Genomic DNA, 17,234 nt, shown 5'->3' with positions numbered 1-17,234 from the left:
TTTAGCCTAAAACCATGGAGACAGCTTTTAAAGTTAAGTAAGGAAACTAATAATATGAGTATGTAAGTTAGATAGAGTTCTGTTAAATCACTGAGTGAAAAATTAGAGTTTGGAGTTTTAGTGAATCCAAGATGGACACTTAAGAGTGTTGTCTTTTCTCATTCTTGTCCTCCTTCTTCCTTCTTCATCTTCTTCTAAGGGTTTTTGGGTAATAACGAGTGATTGGATGAAAGAATCTGCAGTGTAGCACACAGGTGTCAGGTCATTGGGTCAGTAAAGAAAATAACTTTGCATTCACTTGGCATTTGATTATTGGATAAATATACACATAGAAGACCTTGGAGAGATTCTTCATTCTCCATTTTGCACCCCTCTATCTCAGTGTATTTAGCACCTTGTACTCTGCGTATATGTAATATAGATAAGGAAAGAATAAACAACTCAGCCCAAACATGAGAAAATAGGACCAAGATTGACGAAATCAATCAGAATCTGATTCTGATTGAAATCAGATGCCTCAGATCAGAAGCACTGATCTGCCTCAGAATCAGAAACACAAGGTTTGTTTCCAAAGTGGAGTGGTCACTGACATTCCAAAAGTTTGTTACTCTATTCAGCATAGATGCTAATCTAAAAAAAGAGTGTGAAAAGGGAGCTGATGAAACTTTCCAACAATGCTCATCTGTTGATGGTATTGAAGGTGATGGCTGGCTAATCAGGAGATCCAATGAAACAGGGAATGAGATGATGGATGAATTCACCTTCGGAGCAAAGCAATGCATGTGTGAAACAAGATATGTTGATGGGCTCTTAGCTGACTATTTGTATTCAGGATTGATATAATCTGATTGGAATAGTTCTATGAAACTGTACAGATTACAATAAAAAGCTCTTTATACATTCTCAAGTACCCCTATGTAGCCTTCTGCTGCTCCACTTCTCAGGTTTGGTGCTTACAGTTATTACAGAACAATGTTTATTTTGTGTGCCCTGAGAGAAATCTGCAGCAAATGCAAGTTTGTGTTAGTTTTTGGCTTGGGGTCTTGTGCTCTTAGTACAAACAAAAGGGATTATGTTTTTAGTTCTGTCTTATGTGGATCTGGTGTTAGATAAAATGTCAGCTGTTTTCTGTGGCTTGTATGATGTGTTGGCAGAGGAACATGGTCTGTGAAAGGAAGGCAGACAGAGAATGTTTTCATCTCCTGCTATGACTCAAGTGTGTGTGGCTTCTCACTTAATCCTATTTCTCAAAATCCATAGAAGTATTTTTTGTTTGTTTGTTTGTTTTTTAAGCAAGTGAATAATGGTACAGAGTTTTCTTTCACTTGACAGGTTAAGTCATGGAGAGTGAATGCAAATGTTTGCTTTTGGCTGGCAGGGTTATTTTCTAAGTAAGTCCATACCCTCCTCACTGCCTGCAAGCAGTTGGATTTCCCTCATGATTCCCAGGGACATCCAGCTTCCTTTCTCCCTGACCTCTTGGAAATGTACAACACATAACAACTGTCTTCAGCTTGGCTTCCCAGCAGTATTAGGGTGTAATACCTCAGATACAAAGTGTGTGCACATTCAGTTGTGTTGAAACCTTACTGTGCTTCATTAGTGTGTGCTTAATTAATTTGCATTTCAGCAGTGCATTGTTTTGCAGTCTGCTACAGGTGGTGTAGTATCATTTGATACTACTGTTGATAATGTGAATGGAGGTTTTTCTTTTATATTCAAATTCTTCCAAGATTTTAGGTGACCTGAGGCATATCCTGTCACTGACATACTGCTAAAACATCACTAATTTGCATAATGGAGTTTTTTCTCTTTCATTTTTATGCTTAACATTAGCTTATGACGTATATTTTTTAACTGTGAACTTTGGGAATCTTCTGTCTTTTGCACCGTTATTGTGTATTATATATATATGTGTGCTCTTAAAAACATCTGAAATATAAACCATATGGACAAATACTTTTAATTTGCGTGCACATGACCTTTTTTTGCTTATGCTGCAGCCCTTTATCGAATTCTCAGTTTTATGAGACTAGAAATTGGAGTATTTAAAAGATTTTAAAACAGAATGTGGTGATGTGTTTATATCAAAATAGGTAGAGTACACTCACTAATATTCATAATTATTGCAGTTTCAAAAAACTGCAATACAAAAAGTGTTCAACTAGGGAATTCCTTATTTCACTGTGAAAGCACGTGAAATTCAAGTAGCTGCTTGTGTTCTTAAGTAAAATATGATTCACAATTAATAATAAAAAATAGCCTATCAGTTCAGAATTATTGTGTATCACTGAAATGCTTACTATAAAGGGGAAGAATAAAAAGGTTCTGTCAAGTTTATCCCTTTGGCTTCAGATAAATTTTGATTTATCCAAATTCATATATCCCCCTCCTAGCCTAGTCTTTGATGTAGGTTTTGGGGGGCATCTGCTGTGAAACCAGCAGATGTTTTTTTTGTGAATTAATTGGTAAGGACTGTTTTTCTCCTTGATAAATTGTTTCCATTTTTTAAATCTTACAGCTAAAGGACACTTAGGTTGATCAATGAGGGCAGCTCAAACAGCTCAGCAGATAATTGTGTTTATTGTTTTTTTTCTTTGGGATATGGTTCTTTAATGAATTTGAGTTAGATATGCCTTAAATGTAAGATGCCCTCTAAAGAAGATGGGAACTATTTTTAAGAAAACCATAGTCAGTTGTCTGAGAGGAGGAATGGTGGGGCCTAGTAGTGAGTGAGAGTAGGCTGAAAGGGGGGAATAGCATTTTTTGGCTGTTCTCGAGCCCAAAAATGACATATGAGAGAATAATGATATGCATTATATGAGTTTATTCCCAGATGTTTCCCAGCTGACCTAAGTGAATAAAGTTTGGGTTTAGTTAAATCCTTGCATCTTGTCATTGTATCTCTGTTTGGGAAAAATAAGTGTTACTCAGTGATCAGGACATCCTACTGACAATAGTCCAAGTATTGGCTAGTTCAGTCAATTTTGTGTTGGTGATACCTAAAGTAACTAAACAAGACTTCTGTGCAGCAGAGTTTCCAGCAATTGGCATATTTATGGAGAAATCCAACACTGAAACACTGAACACATTTCAGTTTCCTGAATGATAGAGTACATTGATAAGTGGGCAGGCAGAGAAATCTTAAGGGTGGAAGAAATGCCTTAAAATGGAAGACCTGAAGAGCTCCACTTGTCATGTTTATTAAAAAGTCTAATTATAGTCTTTAAGTATCTTTAAATTCAGAATATACTGGATAAGTAGAGACTCTGAGATACGTCGGAGAGAAGCTTAGTAAGATCTCTTTGATAACACACCAGTAAATTCATAACCAAACTAAAATACATATGTTTTTTTAGAATGAGGCTAAGAAGTATCAGAAGAAAAAGCTCCCAAGAAAAGTAGCAGATTGTCCACATACTCAGGAGTTAGATGCCTTTCTGGAAAGCAGCTTGGCCAAATACAGCTTGTGTTGTAATCAAGTATAAATAGTTGGACTCCAAATCATGTAATGCAAAGGCATTTAACCTCTTGTCACGAAAGCTCAAGGCTAGATGATATGACCTAAGGGTCCCCCTGGTCCTTTAGGCCCAATATGAAAAACATCAGTAATGAAAACCAGATCATCTCAAAAATAAGATGTATGGGAAGCAAACATGTTTGGCCAGAATGCTACCAAACATGATTCAGTAATACATAAAATGGTATTCACAGGAATACAAATACCTGGTTGTATGTGGGTAAGAAAACAGTGTAAGAAATCAAAAGGAAAAGCATATTTTCTTTTTTCCCCCTCTTTATTTAATATTTTTGGTTTTACTTAATTTTATTTTTTAAATTTCTTTCCTTTTTTTTCATAGTGAAGTTGTGAAATATTTGGAGTAACACCATTTAAAATATGAAAGCACATTAGATAGGAATAAAAAACAATTCTTCTTAAATGCAGAAGTATAAATAGTCATATTAGAATTCTTTCTTTACAAAATTTCAATCTGTTTATTTAAAATGATTAGCAATTTTCCAAAATTTATATATTCTTGACCATGAGTGGCAGAGTCCAGGAGAGATTGTGCCCTCTGTAGAGGAGCAGTGAACATTCTGCTGTGTCCTGTTGGGTGCAACAGGGCCTCTTGTGCAAGCAGAGGCAAGATGGGTTAGTATTCCAATGTCTGACACAGTGCAGGAGGGAAAAATAACAAATAAAACTGTACACCACAGTGTCTGGACATATTCGAAAGAAGTAGATGATAAGAGTCAGTGTGTTTTCTCAGTTATTTTTCAGCAAACCATTTTTCTTTGTTATGTTTCAAAGGAAGCAAGCAGGCTTGGTCCAAAGACTGAGATTTACCATAATCAGTTCTTAGTAAAGATGTGAATTTTTTTTATTTTGTGGTATTCCTATATTTGAGAGTACTTGAAAAAATAATATCAAATGAGTTGTTTTGTTCTTTTTTAAGAATGGCTTTTAAGTTTTATAATCGTAGCACATGTTGTTACAACAACCACTTTAGGCCAAAAAACAGATGATCATGCCTTACAAAAAGTGAAAACAAAAACTACCTTAGCCCAATTCCTGTACCAGTTTGGATCCTCTTTTGAATGAATAATGACTTGGAAACCATACACATAATTAATTTTTCAATATGATTTGAAAACTTTGCAGCTGTAAGTGACTTTTTCTTCATTTTTACTCCTGCAACTTCATCCATTGTTTTTGCTCAGTGGGATTTTTCTCTCTCTACTTTTCATTTTTCCCTCTCCATCTAAATAAAAATTTTTTATTGGTGAACTAATATCTGATTTTCCTCTGGGAAGAGAGGTGCTGCAAATAAAATACATTCAGGAATTCCAGGATATGAAAGCTTTTTAGCTCATTCTTCCTTAGAGGTCTATAGCTATAGAGAAACCGTGTTGTGCAGTGCAAATTTGTGGTCTCAAGCTACGTCTAGCACAGCTTACTTTAGAGCTCTTCTTTTTCCCTTGGCATTTACCCACAGGGGAGGGAATACAGTATGTAATCACGGTTCCCTGTTAATTTTGCAATATGGAATAACTGAGAAATTTCAATTAATTTCTTCTTTTTTTTTTTTCTTTATTCTGTAGTTAACTGTGCCCAGTGCAGTGTAACACAGCAGAATCACCTCATCCTTAGAAGCAGTTGTCAGAAAAATATGGGCCTGCCTGTTAGAATGTATTAGCCCAATACATTGTCTCCATTTTATTATGAAGCTGCTGGGGAAGCTGTGATATAGAGCACTGTCATTACAGATCTATTGTTAGAAGGGCTCTACAGTCTTCTGTGCACTGCCATTAATTTATAGCAGTAAACAATATGTAGCCCTCCAACTGCAGCAAAGCAGAATCTTTTAATGAGGTGGATGTTATTACCACAATAAATCAGTGCATTCGTGTAATGTATAATTCAATGTGTGTATTCCCACTGTAACTTCTCTGAGTAAGCTGATAGTGTATCATTGTCAGTGCACAGCTCCACAGTTCTTTTTTTTTTTTCTTTTTTCTTTTTCCCTAAGCTTTTTTCATTTGGGGATTTTTTTTTTATTTGCTTGCAAATAAATGTGACATGTCTTGATAGTTGTCCTGTTGCAGGCTTCAGAAACCAACTGTAACAATAACAGCTAAAATCAATACTGTGAATTCTGGCTATATAGATCTCTGCATGATACCTTTTTTTTTTATTTTTTTGAAAAGAGAATGGAATCAATTCTCATTGGGTTTAGCTTTATATTCAAGGAATGTAATTTTATAAGTATTGATTTGGGCTATACTCATTTGGAGAGTAATAATAGAGGCAGATAAAGAGAATATATAAAATGTTACAGAACCATACAACACAACACTGTTCCTATTTTTAATTTGTATAATTTGTCTACCAATGACCTTCTTTTTTCTTTTTCTCCCTCAAGCATATCTGAGCCTTTAGGGGAAAATCAGTACAGATGGACATTCCAAAATGGTTCTTATAACAGAGAGACTTCTTGGAGTCAGTTTCATACTTCCCTGGAATAAATCTGCTAAATCAGATAAAAATCCTTTTATACAGGAACAACTTCTTTTAAGGGGTTATATTTCAAATTAGTGAACTGCAAAAATAGTAATTAACCTAAGATGTTTTTCTTTATCCTACTGCAATGTGAAAGCTGCTCTAAGTAAAAAAATGTAAGATTAGATTTTAGGTCATTCAAAGATCTAATCTGTCCTAGAAGAGAAAATACTTTGAAGCTTGTATGCCAAATTTCACATGAGCTGCAAAGAAGCAGTTACTTGAATAATCATAATCTCAATAGCAGACAGAGTTTTTCACTTGAACTCTGCTTGAATTGAAGATGAGGTTACTGATACTTTTGTTCAAGGACTTGTAGTTTTTCCTCACCTTGTAATGTATTCTTAAGTATACTTATTCTTGAAAAAGAGAGAGAAGGAAATATTGTTTCATGTTTGTTCTTTGCTTTTATTTGAATGCACCCATTGTCTGTACAGATGAATATAATTTACATTAATAACATACAGTGTGCTCAATCTATATACAAAATTGTATTGCATACATATTTTACATATATATCCAGAGATATTTTAGAACTCTTACAGCATTTTATATGTGGAATTTCTAAATTCACTTTTGGGTTTCTCAGTGATTTGTGTGACTTATACTCATGTTCTTTTCAAATCATTTATACAAAAGTCTGCTGAGGAAGTGCACAGCTATAGATAGCAAAATATTATGTTTCCTACTTTTAAATAAATCCCTGGCTGTTTATATTCTAGGTAAGCACTGAACAAAGAATAATAGTATTGGTTAAGGTGTGATAGACATTTTTAGTCATACATACATTGTTTCTTTTATATCAATGTTTTATATAGAAATTCTGCTATCTCATTTGTCTGTTTCAAAGGTTAAGATTCTATGAATTAAGTAAAGCTTGGCTTGAGGTGGTAAATGGAAAGCATAGAAACAAGAGTAGCAATATCAAAATTCCAAGTCCACTGTTAATATTCTGTCACCCCATCAATCACTACTATTTTCTCCAAAAAAAAATCCAAAAAAATGTTTCTCAATGTTGCTTACTATTTGCTTAATAGTGTATCCAACATGCACACATATCCGCAGGCACCCAAGTTAAACACCACTTTGTCCCAGACATTCCATTGTGAATTGGATGGAGTCAGTGACTTGAATCAGCAGCAAATGGGGCCTGTATTAATGCAGAGGAGATTCTTCCAGCCAGCCGTGTGTGTGTGCATGGAATCCCGGTTCCAAGTACACAGACCTCCTCAGGTACTTACAGGAACCAACATCTGCTTTTGCAAAGCACCAAATCTTGTCTTCTCTGTACATGCCAGTAATTCTTCTGGTTACCAAAAAGACAAGGGGAGTAAGCTGTGATGTAATGTAGATGTAATTCACATTAATCTTATTTGCTTAATGAGTTTGTTTTTACCAATCTTGCAGCCTATTGGAGCTTTGAACCCAAAGAGAGCAGCATTCTTTGCTGAGAGATATGAATCATGGGAAGATGATCAGGTTCCAAAATTTCACTATGGCACTCATTATTCAACAGCAAGTTTTGCACTCACGTGGTTGTTAAGGATTGTAAGTATATTGTTTAAAAATGCTTTTCTTTTAAATGATAATAAGAGCTACAAATATCTAAACTAAAACTGAATGGTATATGAGAGTACTGAAATTTTTAAGTAATTGCAATCAGTAGCATAGGAGAAATGTGCTCCAAAATTCATGCAGCAAGTTTAAATTTTTTTTCTGGTACAGCCTTTTCGAGTCAGTAAAGCTTTTTCTCCTTAAAAATTGCTTTTTAGTATACATGCTTCTTTAAATATGGTTAACTTCCCTTCCTTGCATATTTTCTGACTGGACCAAATAACAAACATTTGTAGTTCTTAATTAATGCATTTAATTTTCCCCTCCTAATGCGTGTGAGTTGGTTTCTGATGATCATGAAGGTCTTTGATGTAAATAACTAATCTTTAAAAATCTGCTACAATTTATATGGAAGTAACTTTGAGCTGCTACATATTGATAATGTATTGGTCAAACAATGCGTTTTTCAATAAAATTGAGAGGCGATTTATCTCCTAGGAAGTAATTTCTTTGGGAAAGCATTAGCAGCACATCATTAATTAAAGCTTGTTAGAATGTAGAAGCATACATAAATCCTTGAAGTTATTTATAGTGCTTAGCTAATTTCAAGCAATTATCCACTAATATGTACTTAAGTGTTCTTTAACTAAGAGGAGGCTTTTAAATCTTCCAAACATTTTTCTAAATCGTAAATTATATATGAAACAGTGACAGTCCTAAAGCTCTCAGTATTGAATGCTACCTTTTGGATTAACAGATCACCTTGAACAAAGTAAAACACGTTATTTTTGTTACACGCTAGTTTAATAAATATCTCAGGCATCTGAGCTTTTTCATGTTGTTGAGAGCAATTTGTGACACAATTGACACAAACTGTAGTTTCTAGTAAAGGCTTTTCAGTATTTTCCTTTGATTTTATTTGCCTTTCTTTATATGAGTATGTATGTGTGGAGTAAAATTAAAAAGCATTTTATTGAACAAACAAGTATAAATTTGTATTTCTTATTCTTAAATAAAATAATTAAACCTTTGCTATTGAAAAATAGCATCATTCATAACCAGACCCCAAAAGAATGATAAATTCCTTGTTTTACCATGAAATTTCTGAAGAGGTGCATTGGTTTTTTGTCTTAATTTTTTTATATGTATTTAGGAACCCTTCACAACACTTTTCCTAAATCTACAAGGTGGGAAGTTTGATCATGCAGATAGGACATTTTCGTCTATTTCAAGAGCGTGGCGCAACAGTCAGCGTGACACTTCTGACATCAAGGTAAAACGTTTCCTGAAAGATGTTAATGTATTTTATAGTGCCCCTGCCTTTACGGTAGCTGGGAGTGTAGGATGGAAGGAAGAAGACTCAGAGCTATCCCATCATTTGGGAGAAGATACAAAGGAAATGACTTGTGGTTTTACTTTAGTCAGAATATTTCAGTGAAATCTTTTGTATAACTATAGCAAACATTTTTAGCCCTACGACTGAAGTATTTTGAACTGGGGAGGAAAACAAAGGAGACAAGGATGCTGGCAGTGGTGGAAAAGGTCAAATCCAAGCAGGTAGATTAATATCAGAGTTGGATTTTTTAATGGGAGGAAGGATAGGAAAGTGTAATGTGAAGAAATCAGGGTCTATCTCGAGGATGTCATGCAGCAGGCAAAAGACCTAAGTGACGCAAAATCATTCACTCACATTTATGGTGAGCAGACAATTTAGGAAAGGGTTGATTTGCAAATTAATGGAATGTGAAAATTATCAATGGATAATGTTGAAAAAGGGATGCCTTTCTTGCATCTGTGTCCCCACCAATAGAACTGAAGGCAATCAGTGACTAGTGGAATTAATACCACTTAGAAAAATATCTAATGTCTATATAAAGCTGGGAAAGAAGAGTTTAGAAATTACAAACACACTAGATTTTTTTCAAATTAATTAATTGGTAATTATGGGCTTAATTTCCTTGTAACATGCAAGATTGGCAGATGGAATTTCAGAGTGCATTTTTGGTGTTTTTTTTTTTTGAGAAATGGAGAAGGAGAAAGATATCAGTAGTGGACAAATCAAGTATTTAATATGTAAAAAAAAGGGAGCCAAGAAATTATGAGGTGAGTTTAACTACAATTCACAGAAAAATACTTAGGCAAATAATCAGACTGTGTTTAAGTGCCAGGAAGATAGCTTGGAGACAAGCAAATGAAACACATGTTTATCAAGAAGAGATTATGTCAAAGCAATCACAGTTTCTGATGAGAAAAGGTAACAGACCTTTTGAGCAGAGAAGAAGCAGATGATGATCTTAGTTTTTTACATTGTCTTATGAGTGAGCTGGGATTACTCTGTCTAAAAGAATCTACTGTATTTGGAGAATAGCTACCAGCAGTTCATTATTAAAATTGAAAGATGTACTGAGCAGAATTCTTCTTGATAATAACAGGTTAGGCCTCAGTTTCCATTGATACTAGATTGGGAGGTTGTGGAAGTGTAGTGGAATGGGTAGAGCTTCTTGCAGAAGGGAAAAAAACATTTTAGAAAAGTGTTAGGGGAATTTTTTTAGGGAGAAATAATAATTGTAATTTTCATGCAGCTTCTCATACAGTTGTAACACAAAGAACAATCTATTGTGAAAAAAAAAAAGATAAATATTTAGGGTTCTAGTACATCACCAGTGCATGTGAATTCACAGTATTATGGTATAACAATAGTGAGTATCATTTTATGGAAGATACATCAACAGGAAATAATGGAACTTCCAATGTATGACAAAAATCTTCATTTTTGCCCAGTTTTGATTTGGTCTGAGCTGGAATATTACACTCATACTTGTAGGCTAGCTGAAGAGAATCCACACTGGATCAATGATAACAATGCAAGGTCTTGAAAATAAAATGCAGGGAAAGATTGCTACGCTTAAGAAGCTATAAGCTATGCTTATTTTTGTTCTAAAGCAGAGCAGATTAAGGAGGAACTTGTGTCATTCTATTACATGGAGACTGCTGTAAGGGAAAAAGAAAACACATCTCTGCTGTCCATGATGGATAGGGTAGGAATTAATGGTCTTAAATACCAGGCAGATTTTGGTTAGAATCAAAGTGACCTTCCAAACAGAAAAATAAGAGCAATGAATGTTTCCCTGGCAATCAGTGTAGGGAGGATTTTCAGAGATGCTTAGGTAACTTTTGGAAATGATACATGTGCAAGCTGCTGCTGCCTTTAGAGGCATCCCTAATGTAAAGGATGATCTCTTGGAGTTGCTTACAGCTTCCTGAGACTGTTAATTGCTGTGAATTACATGATGCTGCTGTGAAGCATCTGAGTGAGCATTAAGATTGACTATAGGAGTCTACTAGTGATATTGGATGAGCAACCAGGAAGGGGGATGAGATTGGGATTTCCATAGGGCATGTTTAAAGAATTACAAAGGAAACTGTTTTAATGTTTCCATCTTCACTGGAAATACCTGTATTCCCCATATTTCATTGCAGCTGTGAAAACCAAGTTTCCTGCTACTTGGTGCTCTACCTTTCAAGTGTTTCTGAAATATTTGGCTAAATGCAGAATACATGTTCTGTATGCAGAATTGCAACATTTTAGTCTCCTATAGCTTGAATGTGTTTAGTTGACTCATGTATGGAAGATGCTGAACAAAGTGGAACATGTAATTGTGCTCCTGTAGTTATTAGCAAGTAGGAACAAAGGAAAAATAAGGATTTGTTCCTCTTCCAGCTGAAAAAATGGTGATACTTAGAATAATTGTGCAGATTACAAGAAATGACTTCTCCTTGCTTCTCGTGTGGAAAGAATGAATGCAATTATTGATGCTGCTGTCCTAAGATTATTGTTAATCTTAGCTGGAAGCACTGTATGTTAACAGGAACTGGCTTTGGAAGGATCTCTTGCTGGCTGGTATCACTTCAGCAGAGAAAACTGAATCATATGTGTGGTCACAACCAATCTGTGTCAATACCCTGGGAAAGCCTTGGGTCGATGATCAAAGCACAAAACCAATGCTCCTCTGTGGAATAGCGTTTCCTTGAACATAGCAAATTTTGATTTCAAGAGGTGGTATGTTGCATAAAATTAAATTTCCTAGTTCTCCCTATCCATTTATTTGAGCAATGCAAATTAAACATCCTTTGGAAGTCTGCTGGTGTCTCACTGCCACTCTGGCATTATTTACTAATTAGCTCAGGACTGGTGCCTTTAAATAATTAACCATGTGTTTTTAAGTTAAATATTCTGCATTAAAGAATACTGAATGTATTTCAATTCTGTTAGAGTACCACGTAGTGCTTTTAAAGTGCTATTATAGGCATAATAATTCAGTTATTTCTTAACTTACATTATAGGTGCAAACAACCCTGGTTAGTTTTATTATTACCACAGAAAAAGCAGACCTGGATAGCTGACACAGTGCTGGAGTCAGGCTAGCTCTGCACCATGCCTAGTGGGACACACCTCGGGAGCAGGCTGACCCGAGATGCGGCTTAGAGGCAATGCTCTACCACACGATGTGGCTGTCAACACTGAGTGTGGAGGCAAGGATTGAGGAGGAGGCTGTCTGTATGGGTTCCAGGAACACATTTACTCACTGCAGGGGTCAGGGACCAAGAGCGGAGCACAGCCCTGTGCAAGGGTTCTTATACTGGGAAGGCTCTGGGGGCGGGTAGAATCTCTTAGCAAATCTGGGGGAACTAGGGGTGGTACCGAAGGTGGGATTTGCAAGGTTCCAACAAATGGGGAAACACAGGGAGGGGACAGAAACTGACAAGCAGGGAGGCAATCCACTGGGGGGGGTGCCCTGCTTTAGGGGAATTCCAAAGGGGAGGTCCAAGCCGAGGGTTGGTACAAGGGAGGATTGACAGGAACTCACTGGAACAAGGGGCAGGATCGGGGTGGGTTTGCACTCAAGGGGGAAAGCACAGGATTGAAAGCCCAGCGGAGAGGGACAGAGAACATTCTGGCAAGGCTGTGACAGGGATTGGCAGGGGAATGGGGAGGTACAACTTGGGGCAGAACAACTGAGCTGAGGGGTGGCAGACCATACCCACAGAACATAATATTTACAGCACAGAGAACACACATGTGCCACAACACATAGCCTCCAGTATTTGTCTGCACTTGTTCAGAAGCTTCTTCCTTCTAGTTTGGCAGCTAACCTGTTGCAATAAATTTATTTCTCATTATATTTACAACAGTGTAATTGTAACCCATGTAGCACTTTGCCTGTATTTTCCCATTTTCCACTGAAGCTTGCTAATTGTTTTCAGGGTTTTGGTTTTATTTTTGCTTGGTACCATATATACAGATTTTGAGATCGTCTGAAATCCTCTTGCTGTCCTCCAAACAGCTGTGTAGACTTTTCTCAGTGTCATCTGGAATTTTACTTCTGCATCTTCTACACCAGGCCGTTAATGAGATTATTGGCTGGTATTAAGAGCAGGGCAGACTCCATTACCGTGTCCTCCCAGTCTGACAATGAACTATTGATAACTGCTCTTGGAATATGGATTTCCAGCTTGGCTACTCCCACATTATTGTAACCCAATCTCAACTCCATTCTCTAGTCTGCTTGTAAGAAATGTCACGGGAGACTGGAGCAGTCTCAGAGGTCTTTCTCAAAAGTAAAGCAACACCTTGCCTCTTTTTCTTTCACCATCCACTATTGCAACTTCCTTTTGAAAAGAGAATTAGATGGTTTAATGTAATTGATTTTTTTCACAACTTTTAACCAAGCTACAGTCACTAGTATAGAGCTATGTACTGTTCTGCACGCCTTTTCCTCTGCTGCTTTGTGTTTGTTTTTCACATGCTTTGGGTTGCTTTTGGTGAATTTGATTAGTTTAGTTCAAAAAAATATGCTAGGAGACCATAATATTAAAGAAAACATTAGTAAACTCCAATTACACTGTTCTAGATTGTTCCATCATAAAACGGACACTAATTTGTGAAATCCTGTGATATGACACAACTCTGGCAGCCATTGTAAGGACGGGGGAATGGTACTGAATATCTGAATTTCTATCTCATACAAGTGTGTTTGGCAAATTATGATCATCATAGTGTAAAACAGCTGAATTTTACATATAGAAATGCTGCTTTGGCAAGTTAATTCTATTGTAAAACTCATTTGCATCCCAAAATCTTAGACAGTTTTTCTTTAAATCAAGCTTCATGTTTAAAGTCTCAGAAGTTACTGGAATAAAGTTGCTGTCAAACTGGCAACATCACCTTTGTACTGGAGAAATTTCATGTCGTAGTAGTCACAAAGCAAGCAACGGCCAGCAAAATTTAGAAGCAAGTACCTAGAAATTCAAACTTCTAATCATAAACTCCATGTTTGGTATAGCAAAATGTTTAACATATTTACGATGCAGATATTTGGTTTTCATAAAAGATTTGGTTTTGTGTAAAATTGTGCTAAGATCCATAACAGGAGATTACTTCCCTGAGTTTTAAAAAAATAAAGAAAATATATTCTAAATTCAGTCAGATCTGTGCATGGTAATCTCTGGAATTGCACTAGTTAAAAATACAGACATCTGGATGTATGGATCAGAAAGTTCCATCTAATACCTGTGATCTGCATTTTTTATAGCCAGCCATGTTTGTATTGAAAATGAAGCAAATAGTTTCAATATCTGCTCTGAACTCCTTGTGTAGGTGTTTAAATAACAAATTTAGAGTAAGTTATGGACAAGTTTCCTGAAGTGCAAAGGAAAAGGAATGTAGTTATACATGCAACTTTTCCCTCTTTCTCTGTCAAATTACCTAGTATGTAAATATGGTCAATACGTACCATTGAATACTTTTACTTAGATTCTAAGTAATCTTAGATTCTAAGTAAAAGTAAAATAATTTTTAATATGTATACATACATATGTAACAGAATTTAAAGTGGTTTAAAGATGCATGCTTTAATCCAATGAGATATTGTCTTCATAAAATCTATTTATTGATCAATAAATGAATCAACTCTTAATTGTGGTTATGATATGTTTCATTAATTTACTAAATAAATATCTGGACTTTTTATAATCCTCTTTACTTAATTGTGAATTGCTGAAAAGTTTAATATTTTTCTCAAACTAGAAAATGTTTGCGATATAATTGCTTAGAACTTTAACACTGAGTGGTTAAACATGGACAGAATCAATTTCTTCATTAATTACCTTTAGCATTCTAATGGAAACCTGCTAAAGTAGTTTTCTTACCAAGTTGGCAGAGTTTCAGTGTCTTGAGACAACTTCTTAGCTGACAATTTCTTTGTGAGAAACAACACACATGTAGCAGATGGAGGGAAACTCATGGGTAGTTAGAAATTGTACTTCCCAACCATCTTGAAAATAATTTCATTGAAGTGTGATGAAAAAATTAAATTTGAGTTAATTTAATAGATTAGTATATATTTCGTGAATGCCATTTAAATCCCTAGCGGAAGAAATAAAGTATGGCAATATGAATAAAAGTCTAGACTTTTTTATACGCATTTTTATTATTCTGTTTGACAGGTTATATATAAGCTTAATATTGCTTGATATGATTGTGAAGTAATTTAGTTTGAAAATTTGGTATCTTATAAATGTTTCAATAGGATTAGGGATCTGTCATTGTTTCTAGACACCTCTGGAGATCATATAACTCTGCTTTAAAATGCATCAATTATTTTCTAAACAAAAGAAAAATAACATTTAATTGCATTAATGAAACAAAGTATCTTACATTAATTTTTTCATGCATGGTGGCCTATATGAAAATAAATTACCACTGTTAAACTGACGTTCTGTTGATACTGCATGTTTGTAAAAAATATTTTTAGTCCTTAGAAACTGTTGTTTCCATGTGTTACAGGGTATTTTCATTAAAGAAAAATTGTACTTTAGTTATATGCAGAACTTTATAAACATTTTAATAAGAATCCTGAGCAGGTTGTTTTTTATTTAATAAATACTGTGTGTTAGATTCATATTGCTATTGACTGTGAGCTCCTTTGTCAGTTGTAATGAAAAGATGGCAGAATGACTGAAATATTGCCTACCATAAGGATGTCTTGGCTCTACCTTATAGAAATGATGAATTCCAACAGGGACATTTCACAAAGTAATTTTCAAACACAATCGTGCTAAAGCAAGAGCTTCAACAAATCATAGAGATATTTTGAGTTTTTTTCTGTGAAATTTAAACAAAAAAAAATGTGGGACAGTTTTTACCATTTCTGTACATGTTCTGAATGTGGAAAATTTCAGAAGGGACATGCTCAGTAGAGTCAGAAGAAGTATGGAAACAACCAAAATTTTTAGTTGGAAGAGAAGACCTCCAGAGGGAACAAATCCAAATTGACTAGAATCCTTTAGCTTGCAAAAAGAAACCCCTGAGGAAGAATGTGATGATCAGATAGAGTCTGTAGTTCCTGGAAGGGTGCATAGAAGAGCAAATAAGGAACTAACATTTACTAGGTTTCACAAAATGGGCATTAGGACTATCCACTAGAACTGTCAAGAAGCAGTTTTAGAACAGCCAAAGGAAAACCTGTGTAGACAAAACTGCAGTGTGGAACCTGTGCTTAATGATTTTACAAATCAGAAGCATGGATTAATTGAAAACCATTTAGCTGTAAGAAGCTGACAGAATATTCATGCAAAGACTGTATTTGCCTTGTATTAGTTCAGTCTTTGTCAGTGTTCCTGGTGAGATATTAAAGGATTCTTCATTCTGGCCTCTCATGTCTGGTCTGCATCTTCATGTGATGTTTGTCTGAAAACATTTAGTAACTCCTTCCTCCTGCCATTCAAAGCAAGCAAAAAGTGCATTCATTGATTTTTTTTTAACATTCTTGTGTGTCCAGGAGGTTTTGTCATTTTTGGAGTTGCACACATGGGTCAGCATCTGCCATCTTTGTGTTAATCTGTGCATGTCATGTGATGATGTTAAGACAAAAAAGACCCCAGAAATAGAGTTGAGAAGAACTGTTAAGGATTGCAGTTATGAGATTCATGAGGAATACTGGTTAACTTGATAAAAATTAATCACTTTGTGATCAGGTTGTTTTGTGGGTTTTAGGACAAACTGTTTAACTAATGTTATCATTTTCACCTGCATAAAGCCATTGAAAATGGGCTCTAAATGCAACTCATTTCCAATGGCCACATGCATCTGTTTGCACTCCCTTTTTTCCATGGGTAAATGCTACCACATGGCCAAGAGAAGAAAATTGCATAACAAAGAAGCTCCTTTTGTAGAAATATATCATAATGGTGACAATGAAAAACTTTCTGAAAACTCATTTCTGGAGTAATGAGAAGCTTTATGAAAAGTTTCTAATAGTCAAACTAGAAATTACTGATAATTTTGAAGTTTCCAGCATACTGTTTCTGTGTAACCTAATGAAAGCAATGTGTTCTAGAAAGCCAAATACTTTCTGATCTTGGAAGAAACTAATGAATAGCTGTACAGATATATATTTAAAGAAGGAATAAAAACATTGGTAACATATGTAATGAGCTTGTATTTTAAGTGTTCAGAATCAGGGTATGATTTCATATTGGTGGTGTGTGCTGATATTAGATTTACAGCCCTGTGTATCTACTTTTTCTTTGCTGATTTCTGTGATGATAAAAACTGTAG

At 35.3% G+C, this 17,234-nt stretch overlaps 1 protein-coding gene across 6 annotated transcripts in view; it reads left to right on the top strand.

The window, feature by feature from the left end:
* The window catches only part of LRBA (LPS responsive beige-like anchor protein), a 369,063-nt gene that overhangs the window by 257,985 nt on the left and 93,844 nt on the right, over positions 1-17,234 (top strand). For all 6 annotated transcript variants that reach the window (XM_088057132.1, XM_014254789.2, XM_014254786.2 and 3 more), the window contains 2 exons: positions 7,469-7,609; positions 8,769-8,888. In XM_088057132.1, the coding sequence (XP_087913258.1) occupies positions 7,469-7,609; positions 8,769-8,888 (261 nt within the window). The remainder of the gene's footprint in view (positions 1-7,468; positions 7,610-8,768; positions 8,889-17,234) is intronic.

Source organism: Pseudopodoces humilis, chromosome 6 (genome assembly GCF_049639895.1).
Source record: "Pseudopodoces humilis isolate 2021_Gansu_Grassland_sample_001 chromosome 6, ASM4963989v1, whole genome shotgun sequence".
NCBI lineage: Eukaryota > Metazoa > Chordata > Aves > Passeriformes > Paridae > Pseudopodoces > Pseudopodoces humilis.
Note: the sequence above shows the minus strand (reverse complement) of the source record. Positions and strands in the feature narration are given on the sequence as shown.